Here is a 15,848-nt window from a genome sequence, read left to right on the forward strand (position 1 = left end):
AGAGGAAAATTAAACATTTCTAAAAAGAGACACCTTCCTGTAATTTAGAACTTTCTGGATACAGATTTCCACATAACAGACCCCATCCTTGTATTAAAAAGGGTTTATGCATACTCTATAATACAACTAGAGTTGAGGAATAGTCAGGTTGGCTACTACTTATTTGAGATAAGACTAAACTGGCTGTGTGGGAATAACACATTTGCATTGCACTTTTCTGATTCCCAGGTTGGTCCCCATTGCAGTTGATAATTAATAAGAAATAAATTAATTAATACGTAATTCTCAAGAGATTGAAATGTAACACATTTCAACCAATTGCACAACATGAAAGAACACACAGGGATAACAAATGTGATCATGGTGACAACTTCTAAATAAAACCGTGACTGGTTTATGGATTCAGACATCCAAATATAAGACCTTGACTCAGAGCAACATTTAATCATGCTTTTTTCATGGAATTTCATCTATTATTTTTATTTTTTTTCTATTTTAGAAGACAGTTAAATATCCTTCTTGGTTGCATAATAAAACCAAACTTTCTGATCTTTTCTCTGTACTTCTTTGTTATATCTTGCATAATTAAACATACTTATTGGCTATTTTACCTCATTAGAACAACAGTTTCTCTTGTGTTTAGTTTAGGTTTAAAAAATATTATAAAACATTTGGGAAACAATATACAGCCTAATAATCCAGAACTGGAGGATAAGATGGCAAATATCTCAACTGCCACCATTCTACTCCCCTTACTGCTCAGGTATGCAGGGACAAATGTCACCCACACGCTACAGAACACCAACATACTGAAAGTGATGTTTTTAGCCTCATTAAATCTGTCAGGGAAATCCTTGGCTAGAAAGGCAACAATCAAACTCAGCACAGCCAAAGCTCCAATGTATCCAATTATAGAGAAGAAGAAAGCAACTGATCCTTCATTGCACAATAAAATAATGGTGTCCTTCTCAGAAAACATATCGGCTTCCAGGAATGGTGGGTTAGAGGCCATCCACACAATAGAGATTCCAAAGTTACCCAAAGTGCACACAGTGACTACTAGGATGGATGTTTGGGTTCCTATATACCTCTTCATTTTGCTCCCAGGCTTTGTGGCATTGAAGGCAAAAACAACTGTGAGAGTTTTAGCCAACACAGAAGAAACAGAAGTAGTAAATACAATCCCAAATGTTACTTGTCGGAGGAGACAACATATCTGTGTTGGTTGTCCAATAAATAATAAAGTGCAGAGGAAACACAACATGAGAGAGATGAGGAGGAGACAGCTGAGAGTTTGGTTATTGGCTTTCACAATAGGAGTGTCCCAATGTTTCACAAAAATTGCCTGTACTGCAGAGGTTTGTATGAAGAGCATCAAGGCGATGGAAGCTAAACTAGATCCCAGAATGTCCTCATAGGATAGGCAGTTTATCATTTTGGGGATACAACCAGTTCTCTGTATGTCGGACAATTGATAATCAGTGCATTTAAAACAATTTGGAGCATCTGAAATGTAAAATATGTTATAGTATTTTATTATTATTTAATATTCTCTCATTTTAGAGATCTAAACATACTTTTTTCCAGAGTCTTCCATCACACACACCAGACATAACCCAATAGTCAAAATCTCTAAATCTGCAAGAAGTTTTAGAATACTGAGAGATTTCACACTATTGTAGCTCGGTTACATTGATTTATAAGATTCTGAGCAATTAGGAATATCAGAGTTGCCTCCATTTTCTTAACTATAGTCTTCACCTGATAAGCTTTATGCTGCTCGTTTATTAATGGTCACATTTTATTTGACAATATTTTTGCACTGAAAAATTATAGATTTTAATATTTTTTCAAAAACACAAATTCTGGTTGTTTATTAAGAGAAAAACTAAAAAATGTTGGCATCTAAAAGCATGTAAGTTTGTTTTGAATTCAATAGGAGATGTTAGGGTGGCAATTAGGGATGGGCGAATTTGCCCCGTTTCATTTTGCCAAAAATTTGCCGCTGGTGAAATGTTACTGATGCCCATTAAAGTTTATAGGCATGAAAAGTGTTTGACGTGTGGCGAAATTTTTTTGCTGCACGTCTTTTTTTTCTTGACGCACAACGCCATAGAAGTATATGGGCGTCATTTCCGTGGCAAAAGAAGGCGAAAAAATTTGCCCATCCCTAGTGGCAATCTTAGATTATACCCTAATTGTAAACTAATAAATGAGTTGTTCTTTTTAAAAAAAATTTGAACTTGTATTTTGAGTAAAATATGAATTTGTGGTATTTATGTTTTTCCCATAACTTTATTCAATGACACTTTTTATATTATAATTTTTAATAAGTAAGCAAACCTTTCAGTTAGGAGTTTATTCAAAGCAGAGAAAAACCTATAAAATGACACATATAAAAATGTTGATAAATAAGCTTTTAGGAGTATCAGCCATTCATTTTTATCAGCCAGATTTGTCACTTACCTGATGTATTGGACATTTCTCCATCTACACATTGGACGCAGTCATAACAACAAGATGGTGCCCCTTCTCTTTTAGACTTTCTATATCCCGGGACACAAGGTGCATTGCACAGAGACGGAGGGATCTGTATTGTAATATACAAAGACATAGCAAGTAAAAAATTATAATGTATACAGAATTTTAAGTTTATAACTCTTAATTTTACTCAGGACCCTTCAAAAAAAATGTAGCTGCTTTTATATCTGATTGTCATTGAATTTATATAAAGGTTCGATTTTAAAAAATACAAAGTAAAAAAGTGCTGAATGATTGGACAAAATATGAATTTTCAAGTTTTTTGTAGCGAAAAAACCCCTGAAAACCTCTAAAATTCTGATTAGGGATGGGTAAATTTTTTCGCCTCGTTTCGCAGGAAAAATTATGCCCATAGACTTTAATGACATTTTGCCGGTGGCGAATTTTTGGCGAAACGGGTCAAATTCGCCCATCCCTAATTCTGATGTTTTAAAAATGGTCCAAGAGGATTAGCGCACCTCCCATTTACTTTGTGAAACTACAGAAAAAATCGACTGTAGAAAATTTTGCTGCAACAAAATAGTCTCCTAGACAAAAAAGTTGCCACAAGAAACACCTATTGATTTTGAGCAAGAAACGTGTAAAAAAGTGTTGCCCGTAAAAAGATTTTTAGTTTTCTCCCCTTTGATAGAAGACCATAGTTCTGTTTGCCTTACCATTTTAAAGTATGGGCCCCACAAGTCGGCGCTGCTATTGATATAAAATTGTGTCTTGTGATCTGATGCATTAAATGTTCCAACTTTTGTTCTAACAATATGATGCCTTGGAAGGTAATACCACTTTATAATGTCAAAACGTCCTGGTGGGTCACCATATTTGTTGAAGGAGTGAGTGTCCCCAGAAAAAGTAGTAAAGGTCACATTACGAAGAAATGTATTTAGCTAGAAAAGAAAGAAGTGATATAATTGGCAAACGCAGTGCCTTTTATTACAACCGCCATTATGTTTTGTAAATACATGAATAAATTGGTATGAGGAAAGCTCAAATACTGATCAAGGCATTAGTAAGCAAAACAATAGGAATTCTGGGAAGGATCTGACATTTTGCTTTAAGGTTTCCACTTTAATGCAATATCCAATTTTGATGATGTTGGGTTTACTGCCATGTTTGTGATGATCTAATGCATGAAACGTTCCAACTAACAATATGATGTCTTGGGAAGAAAAAACACTTCATAATGTCAAAATGTACTAGTGGGTCCCAATATTTGTTGAAGGAGGGGATGCGGCCAGTAGAAGTGGTAAAGGTCACAGCTAGAAAAGAAAGAAGAGAAATAACTAGTGATGGGTGAATCTGACCTGTTTTGCTTCACAGAAAATTCGTGAAACGGCAAAAAATGTGCCAAATACATTGTAGTCTACAGGCGACAATCTTTTTTGACATGTGGCAATCTCATTTGGTGCACAACAATTAGTGTATGGTTGTCTTTTTGTTTGCTTCTAAACAAGGGACGAATAAATTCCACCTGTGGATTGGTTGCTTTTGGGTTACTGCTCCTTTGCAAACTTAGTTTTTTATTACAACTCCCATTATGTTTTGTGAATAAATGTGCACATTGGTAAGAGGAAATTTGTATGCAAATCTAAATTTATAAATGGCGGTGCACACAACTAGTAATTCTGAAGATTTACGCTACCCTCATTATTGGGTGGTGTGTGAGATATACAAAATTTAATTGAAGCTATGAAAAAAGTATCTCTTAGTCCCCCCGCTGTAATTTTACTTCAAATCAGGTTGGGACTGAGAATTAAAATAGGCCCTGGCATTTCAGGTACATAGAGGCCCAATCAGCCCAACAGAGGCTCAAACAGCCGCCACCAGCCCACTAAATACTGACTTTCTATGGCACCTTATAGCAGCCCCTCAGAACCCACAGATTGCCAGTCCGGGCCTGCTTCAAATACAGTATATTAAACCTTTATTGAATAAATAAATTTGAGATCACCCAATTAATCAGTTATTCAATTAATATACACCAATCACATAATTACAACACATATTGAATTGCTCATTAAATAACTATTATGATAAAAAGTGCATTTTTTCTTTAGGGAAATTCATCAAATGGAAACGTTTTCTAGTTCATTATTAATACATCAAATCTGAAGAGATAAATCACATTCATTTTCAATATCAATCAAGTCCAATGGAAATTCATTATCACGTCAGTCAATTGCACAAAGTCCCATGGAATTGAATTACTCCAAATTCATTACTCCTAAAAAACACACTGAGGTAGGTACTGTATTTGCCTAAACTTGCTCCACTTGTGTTACTGTAAATGTGTAGCCCACTTCAAGCTAATGTTGTTGTTATTTGCTTCATCTAGAAACAGGACACGGACACATTAATATCACCGTTTTTTTTCTCCCGCTCCATCCGTTCCAGTTATATTAGAAAATTGAGGGCATGTAAATGAGAACAGACATATATCAAACTTGCAATACAGGGTCCGGGAAATAAAAAAAAAAAACACTATGAGGCCGATTCACTATGGGTCGAACATTGAGGCTTAATTAACCCTTGATATTCGACTAGGAACTAAAATCCTTCGACTTCGAATATCGAAGTCGAAGGATGTAGCGCAGATAGTACGATCGAAGGATTATTCCTTCGATCGAACGATTAAATCCTTTGAATCGAACGATTCGAAGGATTTAAATCCAACGATCGAAGTAATATCCTTCGATCAAAAAAAGTTAGCCAAGCCTATGGGGACCTTCCCCATACACTAACATTGACTTCGGTAGCTTTTAGATGGCGAACTAGTGGGTCGAAGTTTTTTTTAAAGAGACAGTACTTCGACTATCGAATGGTCGAATAGTCGAACGATTTTTAGTTCGAATCCTTCGATTCGAAGTCGTAGTCGAAGGTCGAAGTAGCCCATTCGATGGTCGAAGTAGCCCAAAAAAACCTTCGAAATTCGAAGTTTTTTAACTTCGAATCCTTCACTCGAGCTTGGTGAATCGGCCCCTATATGTTGGACAAGCTTGTATTCATTTTGGTGAAGCCTTTAACAAGGTTTTTTAATTCGGCTTCTTGTGTCTTTTCTGCATGGAAAAGTTCTCCATATACTTTACCGCTCCTTTTATTACTGTGGTGATTGCTTCCATTAGTGGTTCCGTCCTGCTAACGAACGGCCGTATGTCTCATCACCAGAGGATGAATAGAGAGCCATGTACGCATGTTTCACCTGGTCAGGCTTCATCAGGGGATAGTGATGTCACTTCCTGATTGCCTCTTAAAGCCCCTTAGTGGTGAATTACGTCTCGTTGCTGTAGCAACGAAATACAAGTTATTTTGTATTATCTCTTATTACATTCACATCCATATAAACATTTTAACATGTGATTATCTTGGACCTTGAAATATATACATTCTGTAACCATGAACAGATAGAAAAGGATAGTCTTGGATCATATTCTTTATAATTTGTGATGGGCGAATTTGGACCGTTTCGCTCCGCCGAAAAAATTGCGAAATTTGTGAAACAGCGAAAAATTCACAAAATGGCGCCGGTGTCCGTTTTTGGATGCCGGCACACATTCGCCGGCGAAAATGCACGGCGTCCAAGAAAACGGACACCGGCATCCATTTTTTTGACGCGGGCGAATTTTTGCCTCAGTTTTGCGCATTTATTCGCCAGCTGCGAATCGTGGGAATTCACCATGAATTTGCGCCTGAATAAATTCGCCCATCAATATTTATAATATAATGCACATTTTTTTTTAAAAGAAAAACTCTGATTTTAGTATCTTTATTTAAACCATGGGGCCAAAGTGTGTTCAATTCATATATCCATCTTAACTCCTTTCTCAATAATACCATATCTATGTTCCCTCCTTGAATTCCCAGGGACACATGCTCAATTCTGAAATTTTCAGGCACTTTAAATTGCTCTCATGGGTTGAGTTAAAATGTCTTGCTACTGAACTTTTGGTTGACTTGCGCCTAATATCACCAACATGCTCAAGTAGTCTGTTGTATTTATAAAATGGCTGCACATTAGCTTATCCTTTAATGAAGGAGCTCTTCTAGCAGTCTGTCAGGAGCGTCCTATGGTGCTCCGCTCCTCTTCGGCGCCGCTTCCAAGATGGCGGCGCCCATGACCCACGTGGTCCGACGCCAGCGCAATGACATCACGCTCCCGGCATGAAATTCAAATATTTAAGGACTTCCAGGTCACAGGTTCGATGCCCGATTGTCTGCTGAGACTCTTCCATTTTGTGAATGACATCTTCAGAGATTGTTTGGGGCAATCTGTAGTCGTGTACCTGGACGACATTCTAATCTTCTCCAAAGACTTGGAAACTCACTGAACCCGGGTGAAAGAGGTGCTCTCTCGTCTGAGATGAAACTCGCTTTTTGCCAAGTTGGAGAAGTGTGTTTTCCAGGTTCCCAAGATTCCATTCCTGGGGTACATTATCTCTCATGAGGGGTTCGATATAGTTACTTCCAAGGTCACGGAAATCCAAGACTGGCCTCTCCCCACAAGTACCAAGGCCATCCAAAGATTTGTCGGTTTCGCTAACTACTACCAACAATTTATCTACTCCCGTACTACTTCTGTCCTGGCTCTCATCCGGAAGGGAGGAAAACCTAATGCCTGGCCTCCTCATGCTCTGGAGGCCTTCCAGTCATTGAAAGATTTGTTTGCTTCGGCTCCTGTCCTTCTACATCCTGACCTTTTGCAACCCTTCTTCACTGAAGTATATGTGTCCAATGTGGGGGCTGGTGCCATTCTTTTTCAGAGGCTTTCTGCCTGTGACCATTTACACCGATCACAAAAACTTAGAGTTCATCCAGACTCTCAAGAGACTAAATCCCCGTCAGGCTCGTTGGGCAATCTTCTTCACTCGATTTAATTTTGTCCTTGTGTATCGTCCTGGCTCCAGAAACTGTAAGACGGATGCCCTATCCAGAAGTATTTTCCCTGAGGGGCACATCAGTGTAGACTATGTGCCAATTGTTCCTCCTACAAAGACCATCTCTTCCCTATTCACTCAACTGGCCTGCCAGATCCTATCTGTCCAGTCATCTGCTCCTGCTGATACCCCCATTGGTATGGTTTACGTGACCCGAACTCCACATACCCATTCTTCAGCAAAGCCACTGTTCCAAGCAAGCTGGACACTCAAGCAGGTACTTGAAAGACCTTTGAGCTTGTCAGTTGACTACTCTGGTGGCCTTCCCTTAGGAAGGATGTGAAAGACTTAGTGGCGGCTTGTGCCATCTGTGCCTCAACTAAACCCATTCACTCTCGCCCTAGCGGGCTGTTACAACCTCTACCCATTCCTTCTAGTCCTTGGACTCATTTGGCTATGGACTTCATTGTCGAATTCCAAGGGGAACACCGTGATTTGGTTAGTTATTGACCGATTCAGCAAGATGGCACACTTTATCCCTCTTCGCAAACTTCCCTCTGCCATTGAACTCTCTCAGTTGTTAATTCAATTTATTATCTGTCTTCATTGCTTCCCGGCAGAGATTGTATCAGACAGAGGTTCCCAGTTTGTGCCCAAGTTCTGGCGCTCATTGTGTAAAGACTTGGGTATCGCTCTTCAATTCTCCTCTGCCTATCACCCATAATCCGATGGGGTAGCTGACAACAACGCTTGCCATGCCTCCACAGGTAGATCACCCTTCTTGACTGTGTATGGACAACATCCTTAAGCTTTTCCTCAGGACTTCCTCTTATCCGACGTTTCAGTGGCCGATGATCATGCAGCTCACATGTCGGCCATTTGGTCGGCAACCAAAACCAACTTCAAGAAAAGTTCCTTGTCCCACAAGAAGTATGCTGATCAAGGACAGAAGTCTTCTCCCTTATATAAAGTAGGGGACAAAGTGTGGCTCTCTTCGAGGAACATTCGTCTCAAGATTCCTTCCCCCAAGTTGGGTCCGAAATGTGTTGGTCCCATACTCCATTGCGGAGATAGTCAATCCTGTGGCTGTCAGACCTCAGCTTCCCCCGAGATGTGAATCCCTAATGTGTTCCATGTGTCTTTGGTAAAACCAGTCATCTCTAATCACTTCTCTTCTGAACAATCTCCTCCTTCTACTATCTCCGTAGATAGCCAACAGGAATACGAGGTAGCGAAGATCTTGGACTCCAGAATCTCCAGAGGGTCGCTACAATTCCTGATTCACTGAAAGGGTTTTGGTCCTGAAAAGTGTTCCTGGGAGAAACATACCGATGTCTATGCTCCTCGTCTGGTGAAGGAATTTTACAAGCAATATCCAAAGAAACAATGTGATGGTGGTCCAGTGCCCCCCCCCCTGAGGGAGGGGGTACTGTCAGGAGTACCCGATTGCGCTCCGCTCCTCTTCGGCGCCTCCTCCAAGATGGCGGCGCCCATGACCACATATTCCGATGCCGGTGTCACACGCCCGGCGCGAAATTCAAATATTTAAGGACTTCCAGGTCACGGGTTCAATGCTCGATTGTAGGATTTCCTGTTTGGTTCCTGGGTGCTTCTATAATTTGTGTTTATTGATTCCCGAACTTCCTGACCCTGCCTGAACTTGGATTCTGCTACTCTACGGCCTGCCTACTGAACTTTTGCCTTGAATTGACCACGATTACTCCTGTTCCCTTCTTATACCGCAAACTAGGTCTTTAACCCCCAAGCTTCCTCCTTGGTCCCAACTACTCCCTGCTGGGAGCCGATAGGCCCCCTGACACAGTCATTCTGGAAAAAGGGACCTATTATGTCTTGTAGATCTGGACCGACTAATACGAGATCCCGGTTATTTTTTAATATGTTGTATATCACTCCACTGGCTATTGAACTCTGTGATGAACCTCAATACTGTATTCTCTGTTTTTTTATGCTGTTTAAATACCAACTCTGGATGACCTGATTCTTTTGCTCTTACATATCCTCTATTAATTACTCGTTGGTCATAACCTCAACTGGTCAATCTCTGTGACAGCTTGTTTGCCTCAACTTCAAAATCTTTTTCCTCTGAACAATTTCTGTGCAATCTCAGGAATTGACCAATAGGCCCTTTATGAGCGACAGTGGATGGTGACAGTGGATGGTTCCTTCCCAAAGCACTAAGACGTTGTCCACATATTTAAGCCACAGGAGTACGTGTTTCCTGGCCTATGCATTCATAATTATTTGAACATCAATGTCTTCCCAGCTTCCTAAATGCAAACATGCATAGGTCAGGGCGCACGTGGCCACCATTACTGTACCCCTAATTTGTCTATAGAATCTATTATCAAAGACAAAAATATTGTTATTGAGGATGAACTCTAGACTCCTTAAAAGAAAATTTGTATGAAGTTGGTATTTCTGGCCCCTACTGTTCAAATAGTCGCTACATGCATCAATTCCCACCTTGTGGAGAATTGATGAGTACAGACCTTCTACGTCTAAAGTTACTAGCGACACTTCGTCTGAGATTGGTATTTGGTCGATTTTCTTAATAACGTCTGCTGTGTCCAAACAAAAGAGGATAGTTTTGGCCAGAAGATTCTTAAACTCTCATCTACAAATTTGCTTAGAGGTTCAGTCAGACTCCCTATACCGGACACAATCGAACGTTCAGGAGGGTTATCCAAACTTTTATGAATTTTTGGAATCCCTGGATCTTTTACATTTATAAATTCCAATTCCTTCTGGGATATAACCCCATCATCTCTTGCTTCTAGAAGGAGTCGCTCTAATCTTTTCCTAGTTTCCACTTTTGGAAATGACTTGAGTCTTATAAACAGGAAGTTAAGAGACAACTAAACGATAGACATCAGTATGCATTTTGTTTCGTCCATAAGTACTACATTTCCCCCTTTATCTGCCACTTTTATAACTAAACCTTTTTTACTACGTAATTCCGTAAGAGTCTGAAGTTCCTGTTTAGTTAAATTATCTGAATTGATCGATTTTTCTGGGAGTGATAAAAGCTCTTTCTCTACTCTCTGAACAAAAGCCTTGATGTGGAATTCACATTGTCATTAGTGGTTAAAATAGTTTTTTTCTGGGGTCTGGTTGTAAATCTAAGGGCTAATTGTAAACCTTTTACGGCCGTGAATCTATCAAACCTTTTTTTTTTTGTACAAAAACTTTTTTTTAAGTAAAGTATCCCCATCTGGATCTGTCTCTCAATTGTACCTGACTTTCCTCCTCACTCGTCTTGTCTGCCTCTTTCTATGTTTTTTGACTCCTTGTCTCCTTTCCATACTCCTGTTCATTATCACTAATGTTTTTTTGGGTCTCCTAGACCCTAGTATTCATTTAATAGACAAAACTTGGGGTCCTCTCTGTAATAAAATTACCTGGTGTTCGGCGGCGTGGACGGCCGCCGCGCTCCTGGTCCGGCGCCATCTTGATTCCTCTAGGGCGCGCGCCTCGTAAAGGTACAGGCGCGCTGGCGTGATTGCGCCAGCGCGTATTGACGCTCGTTTTGGCGCCATTTTCAAATGTATATAAAGCCCATTCTGACTCCCAGCCAGTGCCCGTGATAGAACTTGTTTCTAGTGGTTTCCTGAGCCTTGTGCATCTGTTCTGAATCTCGTCTGTCTGATTATCCGTGTTTGACCTTGCCTGTATCCTGACTATTCTGAAATCTGTATCCTGACCCTTGCCTGCCTACGACAACTCTTCCTGCTTTACCCCTTTATTGACAACCCGATTTGACCCTTGCCTGCCTGACGATTCTGATATCCGCCTGCCTCGACTCTGCTTGTCTGATGATTCTCTTGCCTGCTCCATTTGTACCGTGACCTTCGGCCCAAAAGACTCTGCTAACTGCCGTGCCCCTTCGCCAGCCAGAACATCTTGCCTTGCACCCCTCGTTAAGTCCAGGTGGCACCCAAGTAAGCTGAGGGCTCCTCCCGAAGCCCAACAGTGGTCACACTACTGGTGAAGCCGAGACCAGGGTGCTTGGCATTTGTTCTGGTATCGGGTGCCGGTCGTGACATTATCACGGGCCATGGAGGTCGAAAGTCATGACGATGTTGCTGCTGCTTCTCCTACCGCTTCAGTTTCCCCAACTTCCACCGAAGCGCTTCTTTCCACCTTGTTACAGTGCTTGGAGGACCACGAGCGGAAGCAGAACTTCCTTCTGCAGGGTTATCATGATCTAACCCATCAGCTGGAGACTCCGCAAACTCCGCAGCAGCTGCCAGTCCTTGATCCTGCTCCTCCTGTGGGTTCTTCTGCCATGTGGGGCAACACTACTAGGCCCCATGAACCCAAAATCGTATTCCCCGAGAAATTTAGCGGGGACAGAACTAAATTTTTTGTCTTTAAAGAGGCATGTAAATTGTACCTTAGTTTCCATCCTCACTCATTCTCATCTGGTGAGGAGGAGGTAAGGTTTGTAATGACCCTGTTATTGGATGACCCCCAAATTTGGGCCCTCAGGCTGCCTTCTTCAGACCCTGCTCGTTATTCCCTAGACACCTTCTTTAACAGCATGGCCATTCTTTACGATGACCCGGATCGTGCATCTTCAGCCGATTCCGCGATTCGTAAGTTGCGCCAGGGGAGAAGGGATGCGGAGGTGTATTGCACCGAGTTCCGCCGGTGGGCAGTGGAAACGGGGTGGAATGATTTGGCTCTACGGAGTCAGTTTCGTTTGGGGTTATCTGACTCAGTAAAGGATAGTCTTGTAAATTACCCCCTATCTTCCAACCTGGACGATCTTATGTCTCTGGCCATCCAGGTGGATAGGAGACAAAGGGAGAGAAGGGGTGAGAGGGGTGTTTCTACTTATTCTGGGGTTACTAATGTGAAGTCTAATATGGTGACCAATGTTAAGTTTTCAGACCTCTCTGTGCCTCTACCTCAGGAGGAACCTATGCAGTTAGGCATTTTTCATCTAACTCCTGAGGAAAAGGTACACAGGCGCTCCCAAGGTTTATGTATTTATTGTGGTGAGAAGGGTCATTTCTTGAACCTATGTCCTAGGAGGAAAGGGAGGCTCCCTAACCTAAATGGAGAAGGGGAGCTCCATTTGGGCGCAGGAGTTTCCTCTCCCCAATCTGCCTCTAAAGTTTTGTTACCAATTAAACTAACTTGGCCTACGGGCTCTGTTAAACTGTCCGCATTTGTGGACTCTGGGGCGGAGGGTAATTTTCTGGATACTGCTTTTGTAGTTCCTCTAAGTGCCTCCATGAGAATAATGGCTGTGGACAGAAGACCCTTAGGGTCAGGTGTAATCTCTAAGGAGACCGTAACTCTTTCCATGTGTGTTAATAACTTGCATTGTGAGGAGATAGCTTTTTACCTCATAGAGGGTGCTTCCTCTCCGCTTATTTTGGGGTTACCGTGGCTCCAGAGGCATAACCCTCTGATTGACTGGGTCTCAAGGGAGGTGGTTCAATGGGGTACTATGTGTGGTAGGGTATGTTTTCCCTCTGTAGTTGCAACTACTTCACTTGAAGGGTTACCTGCTGCATATGCAGACTTCGCTGATGTTTTCTCTAAAAAGGCAGCAGAAACCTTACCCCCACACCGGCAGTATGACTGCCCAATAGATCTGGTCCCTGGGTCAACTCTTCCTCGTGGTAGAACCTATCCTCTTTCATTGCCCGAAGCCCAGGCAATGAAAGAGTATATAAAAGAGAACCTAGAAAGGGGTTTCATCAGACCTTCTAGTTCCCCTGCGGGGGCAGGCTTCTTTTTCGTAGGGAAAAAAGATGGTGGTCTTCGCCCCTGTATTGATTATAGGGGGCTTAATAAGATTACCATAAAAAATCTCTATCCTCTCCCTCTAATTTTTGAACTTTTCGATCAAGTTAAAAATGCAAAAGTCTTTACCAAGCTTGATCTTAGGGGGGCTTATAACTTGATTCGAATCAGGGAGGGGGATGAGTGGAAAACAGCGTTCAACACCAGGGATGGCCACTACGAGTATTTGGTAATGCCATTCGGTCTTTGTAACGCCCCCGCAGTGTTCCAGGAATTTGTCAATGACATTTTTCGGGACCTGCTGGGGATATTCGTAGTGGTCTATCTTGATGACATTCTTATTTTCTCTTCTAATCTAGTTGAACACAGGAATCATGTTTGTGAGGTTTTACGTAGACTGAGAGAAAATAATCTGTATGCAAAACGGGAAGTGTACTTTTGAAGTTACCTCTGTTCAATTTTTGGGTTTTAACATTTCTAACAGGGGTCTTGAGATGGATCCAGGGAAGGTGAGAGCAGTCCTGGAATGGACCCAACCCCTTTCTTTACGAGCAACCCAAAGATTCCTCGGTTTTGCAAATTATTACCGCCAATTCATCAAGAATTTTTCCCTGGTAGTTGCCCCAATCACCAACTTGACCAAAAAGGGTGCTGACCCTAGTATTTGGCCCCCAGAGGCAGTTTTAGCTTTCGAATGCCTCAAAAAAGAGTTCAGTTCTGCCCCTATTTTGCAGCATCCTGATACTGCTTTACCATTCATTGTGGAGGTAGATGCCTCTGAAGTGGGTGCTGGAGCAGTCCTTTCCCAAAGGCACCCGATTACCAACAAGTTACATCCCTGCGCCTTTTTCTCTAGGAAGTTTTCGCCTGCAGAGGCAAACTATGATATTGGGAACAGGGAATTGTTGGCTATCAAGTGGGCGTTTGAGGAATGGCGGCATCTACTTGAAGGTGCTAAACATATGGTAACCGTATATACAGACCATAAAAACCTGCTTTACATTGAATCAGCCACACGGCTAAACCCTAGGCAAGCTAGATGGGCATTTTTCTTCACCAGGTTTAATTTTTCTTTAACATATAGGCCTGGATCTAAAAACACCAAAGCTGATGCACTCTCTAGGAGTTTTGAATCTACCTCCTCTGACTCTAGTGAGTGCATCCCCATCATTCCTAGGGAGTTGATTGTAGCCGCATTGGATTCTGACCTCTCCACCTTGTTGTCCCCTGTCCAATCTTCTGCTCCTGCAGACACTCCTTCTGGGAGAATGTTTGTGCCTGAGGAGTTGAGGGAACAAGTTCTCGAAGAGGTTAAAAATGGCTGGGTATCCTGGCATTTCCAAAACTATTTCTTTGTTAGCCCGTCATGTGTGGTGGCCTTCTTTTAAACAGGATACTAAGGTTTTTGTAAATTCTTGTCCAATTTGTCAAAGGTCTAAATCCTCTCGTCAATTGTCACAAGGTCTATTGAATCCGTTACCAATCCCTAAGAAGCCAGGGTCCCATCTTTCGATGGATTTCATTGTAGACCTGCCTCCTTCCCAGGGTAAAACTGTAATTTGGGTGGTGGTGGATAGGTTTAGTAAAATGAGCCATTTTGTTCCCCTTCCACACCTCCCTTCTGCCAAAACCTTAGCCGATCTGTTTATCTCTCATATTTTCAGGTTACATGGGTTCCCTGTTAACAGAGGAGTTCAGTTTGTCTCAAAGTTTTGGAGAGCTTTCTGCTCGTTAGTTGGGATTGATTTATCCTTCTCAACTGCTTACCATCCCCAAACCAACGGACAAACGGAAAGAGTGAATCAATCCCTTGAGCAATATCTCAGGTGTTACATTTCTGATAACCAGTCCTCTTGGGCTGAATTGTTGCCCTGGGCAGAGTTTGCCTACAATAATGCCATTCACTCCTCCTCTGGGGAGTCTCCTTTCTTTATTGTAAATGGGCTACATCCAAAAGCATTTTCTTTTTCTGGTTTAGATTCCTCTGTACCCTCTGCTAATTCTTCTGTCAATCATTTTTCTAAGGTTTGGGCTCAAGTTCATCATTCTCTTTCTGCAGCTTCCTCTGCTCAAAAGAAAGCTGCAGATAGATCTCGTAGAGTGGCTCCTCAATACAAAGTGGGAGATTCTGTTTGGCTATCTACCAAAAATATTAAGTTGAAGGTCCCCTCTCTCAAACTGGGGCCCAGGTTTATTGGTCCATACCCAATAACTGAAATAATCAATTCTTCTTCTGTTCGTCTCCAATTACCTGCAGAGTTTAAAATATCTAATTCTTTTCATGTTTCTCTTCTAAAACCAGCCACTCAAGTCCGACATATTCCTGTTCCTCCCCCAGTGTTAGTCGAAGGTCAGCCTGAATTTGAGATCCAGGAGTTCCTCGATTCTCGTCTGGTACGGGGTAAGCTTCAGTACCTTATTAAGTGGAAGGGCTATGGCTCTGAGGAGAACTCCTGGGTCTCAGTCGATGATATCAAGGCTGATCAACTCAGGAAGAAATTCCATCAAAAATTTCCTGGGAAGCCTGGGGGTCCAGTGGCCCCCCCTAGAGGGGGGGTAATGTAATAAAATTACCTGGTGTGCGGCGGCGTGGACGGCCGCCACGCCGCCCACTCCTGGTCCGGCACCATCTTGATTCTTCTAGGGCGCGCGCGGCGCGCCTGC

At 42.0% G+C, this 15,848-nt stretch overlaps 1 protein-coding gene across 1 annotated transcript; it reads right to left on the reverse strand.

The window, feature by feature from the left end:
- Window positions 1–607: 607 nt before the first annotated feature.
- LOC121394140 (vomeronasal type-2 receptor 26-like) lies at window positions 608–7,160 on the reverse strand. Its single transcript, XM_041564150.1, has 4 exons — window positions 6,858–7,160; window positions 3,198–3,422; window positions 2,467–2,590; window positions 608–1,506 (listed from the first exon to the last, which is right to left on the reverse strand). Exons 1-4 carry the CDS (start codon window positions 7,158–7,160, stop codon window positions 608–610), a joined length of 1,551 nt encoding a protein of 516 aa, XP_041420084.1.
- Between the last annotated feature and the right edge of the window lie 8,688 nt (window positions 7,161–15,848).

This window comes from Xenopus laevis, chromosome 5S, assembly GCF_017654675.1.
Source record: "Xenopus laevis strain J_2021 chromosome 5S, Xenopus_laevis_v10.1, whole genome shotgun sequence".
Taxonomy (NCBI): domain Eukaryota; kingdom Metazoa; phylum Chordata; class Amphibia; order Anura; family Pipidae; genus Xenopus; species Xenopus laevis.

Coding starts and splice junctions, on each gene's coding strand:
- LOC121394140 (XM_041564150.1), bottom strand. CDS start 7,160: ATGAGGAGGCCAGGCATTAGGTTTTCCTCCCTTCCGGATGAGAGCCAG. Junction 3,423..6,857: donor ACCTCTTTCACCCGGGTTCA/GTGAGTTTCCAA, acceptor TTTCTTTTCTAG/CTAAATACATTTCTTCGTAA. Junction 2,591..3,197: donor GGGGCCCATACTTTAAAATG/GTAAGGCAAACA, acceptor ATTACAATACAG/ATCCCTCCGTCTCTGTGCAA.